This window comes from Pempheris klunzingeri, chromosome 20 (genome assembly GCF_042242105.1).
Source record: "Pempheris klunzingeri isolate RE-2024b chromosome 20, fPemKlu1.hap1, whole genome shotgun sequence".
NCBI classification, from domain to species: Eukaryota; Metazoa; Chordata; class Actinopteri; order Acropomatiformes; family Pempheridae; genus Pempheris; species Pempheris klunzingeri.
In genome coordinates, this window is record NC_092031.1 from 16956162 (window position 1) to 16964060 (window position 7899).

A 7899-nucleotide genomic window follows, 5' to 3' on the forward strand; every position below is an offset into this window, starting at 1 on the left:
TCATTCATCACTCGTGAGTTTGTCGTCGTCGTCGTCGTCACATAGTTTTAGGAAGCATTTTCTTTAACAAGGACAAGTAAGCAAAACACCTGTTCTTTTCTGCCTCTCATGCTGCTTCCAACAGTCACGGGGAAATAAATCACACAGTGAATATTCTATTTTTATACATACTGTAATTAAAATGTTTGTTTACAGTTTTGCACTCTCCCTAAACGCCCACATTGTTCGTCTGTGTTACGTTGTGCCGTCAGTCATGTTTTTTGTACACTCAAAAGCAAAATAGTGCTGATAACGTTCATCAAACTGCTGCTATGGCGGCATAATTTAATTTAATTTTTTTTTTTCCTGTTCATTTTAGCTATTTCTGTCAACGTTTTTTTTTTTTGGCATCACAGCCCCACACTCACGATGCGCTGTTGTGACGCTTTTTCGGGTAGATGGCAAAAAAGAGAGGAGACGATAGAGGAGGACTTAATTCTCAGTACAGCACGAGTCAGAATGCTCGATCCTGCAGTGTTAACCGTCGGCCGCATGTTGCTCTAATTCGGTGTGTTTGTTTGTTTGTGTGTGTGTGTGTGTGCGTGCGTGCGTGTGTGTGCACGTGTATGTGCCCAAGAAAGGGGAGGTTTAAAAAAAAAAAAAAAAAAAAAAAAAAAGTCAGTGTAGGTGTGTTTGTATAAAACGTGTTATCGCGTGTAAAGAGGAAAAACAAACCCAATAACGTGCGTATGTGTTGCTGTTTGTATGCACGTGTGTCGTGCGCGTGCGTATCTACCGTATGTTCGTGTACTGAATCAGTACTTGCATTCAGCATGCCGTCTGAGCTGGGTATCACAGTTTGATAGGATTTTTATCCACATGTTGACGATGTATGTAAAAGTATATATGTACAGTTTGTATGTAAGAGACAAATGGTGAAACCTCAAAGTTGATTTGTTCTTCTTATATTGCTGGATCCGGCCAGGGGGTCGTAATCAGAAGAAACTTGTCTTGACCCGGTTAGTCATTCCTCGCACACACGTGTAACTGCTGCAAGAACTGGACACAGTGATTGAAAGACACTCAAATAAAGAAAAATCTATATCTGTAAACACTGTTATGCCTGTTTATTATCCCTGATAATGTAATATGAGATTAATTATTATGGATTTATTTTGTGAATGCAAGATGTTTACTGATATTTCTTATTGGTTGAAGAATGGTTGTGTCTGTGTTAGATGACACTAAAGGTTACCATAACAACAGCACTTTATAATACGCTATCAATTTACCACAGACACGCTTAAAAAATGAATGACCATTTGAGTAGCTTCTCTCTTTGATATCAAGTTTTTTATTTTTCCTTACTGGGGGCAAAGAAAGGGACTCCCCACAAATACACACATAGCAATGTTCACATACATGCACTGTACATACTGAAGGACACGCAGCATCAGATGTCAGATGTCACGATGTAGATTTGAAGAATGTTTATTGTCTAACAGTTGACCTTATGGAGATAGTGGTGGAGAGCATTGTTCCATAGGTGTTCAACAGGGTTTAGATGTGGTGCCTGTTACGGCCTCAGCATTTTATTCATATAATTTTCATACTCACTCCCTGAACCTGGTGTACGGAAGTGTTTACATTTGATATGTTTCTCCACTCTTATAGTCAGGTTTTTCCTTTGATGTGTGCCCCATCCAAAAGAGGAAAGCGTGGAGCGTGAATGGTTCCTTTTTTTTTAATATATATTCTTTTGGCTCTTTTTTTTAATGACTTTTTTGAACAGTGATAGAAAGAGAACAGGTGAGAGAGAGAGAGGAGGACATGCAGCAATGAACCACAGGCTGGAGTCAAACCTTGGACGTTGCAGTAAATCGTAAGCCTTAACGGTACTCGCTTTACCAAGTGAACATTTCTGACTTCTCTGACATATAAATGTCTGTGTCTGTGTGGAGTTTCACTTGTTTTGGTGGAAAAGCAATAAACACGCTGAGAGAGCAGGAGTCATAATCTTAGACACACAAGTGGTGTCCTCCTGTGGTTATAGCTGTCCGAAATGATGGGAATGCCATCAGCTAGCAATCGTTATGGGTCCATCATTGAGCTTGTGTGCTCAGCTGTGACCTGTAACAGAAGTCATAGGCAATGTAAAGCAAAGCATCAGTCAGTCTGTACGACTGGTGTGTCGGGCCACCAACGATGCTGCCTCTCAAGACCAAAAATCTTGACAAACAAGAGCGCCCCCCTGGACAAACATGTTCCCAACAATTAAGGACAGGACATAACCTAATGAGTCTTTGCCCCATTTAGTCCTGCCTCGTGGCACAGACTTCCATGTGTCATCTGCATGCCTGTCATCGGGGACTGAAACTGTTTCTCATTTTTAATATGAATCATCCACACAACAGCATTTGAAATATGTCTAATGGAAATCTGTCCCTTTACTCAATTTACAGTTGTAGCTTTTTAGTGGATGCTGCTTGATGAGAGGTGGATAAAGGTCGTAGATGAGCATTCACATCTTTTAACAGCCTCCCTTCAGTTTCATAACACTTCCAAAAGTTTGCTGAGACCGAATCCACAGTCTGATTGAAGATCAAATATTGAAAATCGAATACACTGTCAGTCCTTTCCTTTGAGCTGGGGACACATTTGGCATTTGCGGTCGTCCTGTGTGACAGCCAGTGGGCCTCATCCCACTGCAGCCTCTACCTGCACCCCCTGTTCAGAGGTGTACAGGTTCTCCTCAGTCCAGATAGGCCCTCCGTTTTGGATCAGGGTTCCATGGTGGACAGCCTGTGAGTAGGGTGCTCTCAGTGGCCTGTCGTTACCCTGGCCCAGTGCTTTCAGATCGGGGAAACAGTGGACACACACGCATGTCTCAGTGGGGCTGGAGTCGTCTGACGGCTCACGGTCAGCGGGACGGCTTGCATTTGTGGCAAAATCTGTAAAATGACAAAAGGAACCTGGTCTTATTTCGGCTAAACTACTCGTAGACTGTACAAATCTGTGCCTTTGGTTTGTGTCCGTGCCACACCAACCCTTGGAGCTCTGCCTCGGCTGGCCACCTGGTTGGCCGACCCTCTGGACAGGTTTGATCACACACTCGTGGTTGTGGTTTTCCTCCTTGGGTTGTGGGTTGGAGATTTTGCGCCTGGCTCGTCTCTGAAAGGTCATGAAGGCTAGAGAGAAGCTCGCAAGCAGCAGCACCATGCACAGGGTCAGCAGCGAGTAGAACACAATAGTGGAACCCGTCAGGGCTGTTGCCGCTGAGAGCCAGCTGCACTTCGGCACGTGTGTGGTGAGCGTTTTAGTGGTCACTGAAGATGGCGGAGCTGCAGAATAGATGGGAAGAATATCTGAGTCTGCAGCTGCAGCTTTAGACTGCTCACTCATACATACTATGGGACCTTATCTCCTTGTGCCGTGGTGCACACCTCTTAAAGGTACGGTTCTGCTTATACTACAAATGCATTCAAGTGTATAACCTGTACATTTATTCAGTCATTCAGAATGGTTTTCACAGGGTATGGGGTACACTGCTAAGATTAGCGGGGCCTCCAGAATGTTGATGGGGTCCGAGCATTTCACACTGATAAAACTCAACAGCTCAAATAGAATATGCTATACTTGGGGACATTTTGCTCTTTTGTTGGGCAGCCAATGGTAATCTGATCATAGGATATTAAATGAATGAAACTGTGGCCTTCCAGCCAGAACTGCTGTATTTAGGTAAACTTGTTAGCTACCTGATGACCTTCAAAAAAAAAGTCATTGCGATTGGTTCCTTCTTTTCACGAAACCTTTCTAGTCTAGTTAAACTGGTGAGCAGAACACTTTATCCACTGAAGTCTGTCTCCACAGAACGTTTGGGACTTTAAAAAAAAACAAAAAAAACGAGAGAGAAGTTACAGAGAAAGAAAAAGTCACTAAATAATTAAAGCTGTGATTCAGGCCAGCGGGGTTAGTACTCACTCTGGCAGTGCTGGGAGCATTCGGCTGGATGTCTGCCACAAACGTCATAGCACAGCACGCATTTCTTCAGCAGGCCATCATAGTAGTGGCCAAACAGCGCCTTACACTTTACAGACTCTAATGCAGTGTGAAAACAATCAGGAGAAGTGGAAGACATATGATTAACTCAGTCACTCATGCCATGTCCATTTAATCATTGTATTTACTTTATGTGTATTGCTTTATATGGATGGGGATCAAGAACAGGTTCCAGCTGAGAACCTGTTTCAAATTGTCTGATCTGTGGATTATCAGCCTCTGAGCTTAGAAATTCCTTTAATCAATGCCAGCATGTTTTTGTGACAGTTGCAACTCGCAGAACAATGATATAAACCTCTTGTGTCTCCGCTGCTGAAAAAAATAATGGCTTCAGTTTACAAAAGAAGAAGTCAGCAGTGCTAGTTGTAATGCCTGTCAAATGATCATTGTGAGTAAGGGTGGAAACATCAGCAATATGCTGAAACTTGAGCTTTTCTAAAGAATAATGTTTATTTTATCAGTCAGTTTGTATATTTGTAATAGCCCTTTAAGAAAAGGAACAATGCAGTTCATTTCAACATGTTTAAATGTCAAGAGGCAGACGTGGTTGGCGACACACTGATCAGGGATCAGTAAGGGCATCTACAAAGAATTGGACAGATCGGTGTGTGTGTGTGTGTGTGTGTGTGTGTGTGTGTGTGTGTGTGTGTGTGTGTACACGTGTACTCACCACAGTAACTGCTGCATCTGGCGCTGGCATGTACTTCCTTGCATTTCGTATGACAGTTCAAACACCCTTTGATCAAGAAATCCCAGTACTGACCGTAAGGGCAGCCTCCACCCATCAGCCCTGATAACCGTCACACTGACAGAGAGAGAGAGAGTGTAGAAGAAATATCAGGGGCGAGTAACCATAAATATGTGAAAAATCTTATCTGTGCTATGCACATGTAGCGTGTAGGTAGCTGATACAGCAGCCTAAACCAGTCAGGAAAACAGGCAGGAAGACAGTGTGAGTCCAATATTTACTAAATGCTGTAATTTTGAATCTTATTCAAACTAAATTCATTATTGTGAATTGTTTCTATTTCAGTTATACATTTCTATTTCGGACTGAGCTTTGTCAAAAGTTTTTTATTTTACAATTCTTTAAATGTATCTGTTCTAATAATGATTTTTATAAGATAAAGACATAAACGACAGTAGGAATAATGCCATTTGCAGCACTATATTATTGTATAACTTGGCTCTGTATAGTGCCAAGAAAAGAGAGCTGACCTGTTTGAATTACTTGCGTGTATCTATACATTTGTAGTGAAATATGGCCTGATCTTTTAACTATTGATAGAAATGATAGTATTGTGTTGCACTTGTCCTTACTGAAGACATTGTTAAAAGATTCATTGTAGTTTGGGAAAATTAAGTGAAATAACCAGCTTAATCACCTCAACAAAAGCAAGTCAAACCGCAAAATCAATGTAAAGAGCTTGCAGGTGTATATTGGAGCTACTCGGACTCATAAAAGCCACTCAGACTTTTTTGAGTTTGCTATTTATGAGAGGCTTCGGCTGGAAATTCCTCTCAGAAGACCTCAGATCAATAATAATTGATTCACATAAAAGTGGACGTGGTGATGGAGTCCTTTCCAGCGCTTTAAATATTCACCCATCAGACAGGTCGTCCACGTGTGGAGCTGAATCCGAACCGTCTCACCTGAAGTGGACGCTGAGCCAAAAGGACCGCAAGACCATAACGAACAATGCTTGACGATGTAAAAAAAGAACATTCGCCTCACAGCTAAAGGCCTGAAGAAGTCGCATGAGAAGGTTGGCTTCTCTGTTCTTGAATGCACTACCACACTGTGTATGTGTATGTAGTTTTCCCAATGTAATGCAGTGTTGTGAGTGGCTCACTATCGCAGGAGCTACAACCCATCAGAGTGTGGGGTTGGGGGGTGCAGTCGAGTGCGGTGTAACTGACAGGTCAGTCCGAAATAAATGAATGAATAATGGGGTTTGAGCTGCGTCGATCAGAGCAGTCTCAGGTCATCAGAATGAAAAGCGCTCACCGTTTGACCACTGAGATTCAATTTAGAATTTTTTTTTTTTTTTTTCAAAACCACAGCAGTATTTATAAAACATTACTTTTCCATGGAACACAGTTCTCCTAGCAAAGTGCAGACTTGACATAAGTGATTTTCCTGTTGGGCACGTAGGGGCAGCCTTTTGTAGTTTGGGATGCACATGCGTGTATTTAGTCCACCAAATAATTATGGCCGTGGCCTCGGCCTCCAGAAGGTTTGCTTTTCTCTTTTGGTCCATGGCTGCTCCTGACTAAACCCTCATTAGTGCTACTGTTATATAAAGGGGAAACACTGATTGTTAGCCAGGTGCTGTCAGTTTTAAGTTTCAGTTACAAATGGGGGTCTAGAACCTGCAGAAGCAAGTTTTTTTTATCCCCAATATCTCTTTCATTCATGAATTGAGTGTCTGCATGCTGTTGGAAATGATCTTAAGTTCAAGTCTAAATCCTAAGAACATTTTTGATATTACATTGTTGGTTAATGTGCAGATGTAGGAAGCAAGTGTGAGCTGTGCTAAAGCACGATGGTTGTAGAAAAAGGACTGCTTTGCACCAGTGTATTAACTGGGTGAGTTGGGGGAGAGTTCCTGCTTTTATGCTGCGAGGGGTCTCTTCTGCCTTTGCTGCAAAAGCAAAGCAGACCCATTTCCTTTGGTGTTTCTCAACTGTTTTTTTCCCCTTTTGGATCAAACCTTGCATGAACAAAGTCCAGTAAGTCAGAGATAAAGGGCCATCAGCGACATGCCAGCCTTCCCGCTGCCGCAGCCCGTACGCTTCCATCGCTTTCAGAGATCGTGTCTTTGTTCTCAAACACAGTCCTCTTCGCTCTGCTGAGCACTGAGTCAGCGGACTGTGAAAGACACACAGATCTAAACCTCCTCCGCCCTCCGCTGCTTTCACACACAGAACTGGAAGCCTGAATTATTCTTGAGTATATTTGTCACACCCCGATAATCAGCACCCATTGTCTCAGATTCCATGTACAGTTAGTACAGTATAATCATCACAAACACATACTATATGCTATATAGTATATAAGCTGGTTTTACCATTTACTTTTCAGAGACTTTACGAGAATATCATGCTCGGTCTTGCCTGCGTTATCTGTTATTGTGTGTGTGAGTGTCTGCAGATGTAACTGAAGACAGAACTGCGTTTACGGCGAAGGCGTTTCTGGTCGTCAAAGAGCTCACTGTGAGCCGCAGGGCCCCAACAACTGCGTTTCATCACTACCGCACTAGTTAGGAACTGCGACAGCGCCGGCTGAAGCCGAGGGCACAGTTCTCCCCCTCCAGCGCAGCGTTCAGTGTGTGCAGATGGGCTTGATAAGTGATGTATAGAGGGATCACTCACCTGGCGAGATGAAGACGCGGTGGGAGAATCTGTGGTGTGAAGATGAGAGCGCGACAGGCCTGTATTTGAGCTTGGAGACTCATTTGGGTATGAACTCTCAGTCTGATCTGGGACTTCCCCCCTGGGCGTGATGAGCATCCCCCCCACTGAATCAGACTCTGAATCACAGCAGATCTGCCATAATTAGGATGTTTTGACTGTGATCGACAGAAAATATACTCACAGTTACAGATTTAATTCGGCCTGTGTTGAAAAGTTTGCTTGATTTCTTGATTTTTTTTCTTCTTCTTTCAGAAGAGCTCGGTCACATTCCGTGGGCTCTGTGATTTTAACGCATTGCAGTTCTCAAGTCCCGCCGCAAGTTTGGGATTGTTGCCTCACTGGAATGCAAATCCTCTCCTAATGGAAATGTAAAAAGAAATGTTTATAGAAGCACATTTGTCGAACAGAAATCACCTCTCGAGTGGCAGTTTTCTTGCAGACTGC

At 42.9% G+C, this 7899-nt stretch overlaps 2 protein-coding genes across 2 annotated transcripts in view; one reads left to right on the forward strand and one right to left on the reverse strand.

Annotated features, from left to right (window-relative positions):
- LOC139220260 (ubiquitin carboxyl-terminal hydrolase 22) overlaps positions 1-1085 on the forward strand; it is a 20399-nt gene extending 19314 nt beyond the window's left edge. Inside the window, exon 13 of the mRNA XM_070852332.1 lies at positions 1-1085. This exon is cut by the window's left edge and continues 886 nt beyond it. The gene's annotated coding sequence lies outside the window, so the exon portion shown is untranslated.
- Positions 1086-1317: 232 nt separating this feature from the next.
- Positions 1318-7526, reverse strand: LOC139219375 (tumor necrosis factor receptor superfamily member 13B). The gene is made up of 5 exons (XM_070851201.1): positions 7414-7526; positions 4709-4843; positions 3961-4077; positions 3027-3320; positions 1318-2930 (listed from the first exon to the last, which is right to left on the reverse strand). Exons 2-5 carry the CDS (start codon positions 4821-4823, stop codon positions 2677-2679), a joined length of 780 nt encoding a protein of 259 aa, XP_070707302.1. The 5' UTR covers positions 4824-4843; positions 7414-7526; the 3' UTR covers positions 1318-2676.
- Positions 7527-7899: the final 373 nt, after the last annotated feature.

Bases quoted from the DNA above. Each gene is read 5' to 3' on its own strand.
- LOC139219375 (XM_070851201.1), bottom strand. From the start codon at position 4,823: ATGGGTGGAGGCTGCCCTTACGGTCAGTACTGGGATTTCTTGATCAAA. The intron at 4,078-4,708 runs GTGAGTACACGT...ACACTGCATTAG, and splicing joins CAGATGCAGCAGTTACTGTG to AGTCTGTAAAGTGTAAGGCG. The intron at 3,321-3,960 runs GTGAGTACTAAC...TCTATTCTGCAG, and splicing joins ATGCTCCCAGCACTGCCAGA to CTCCGCCATCTTCAGTGACC.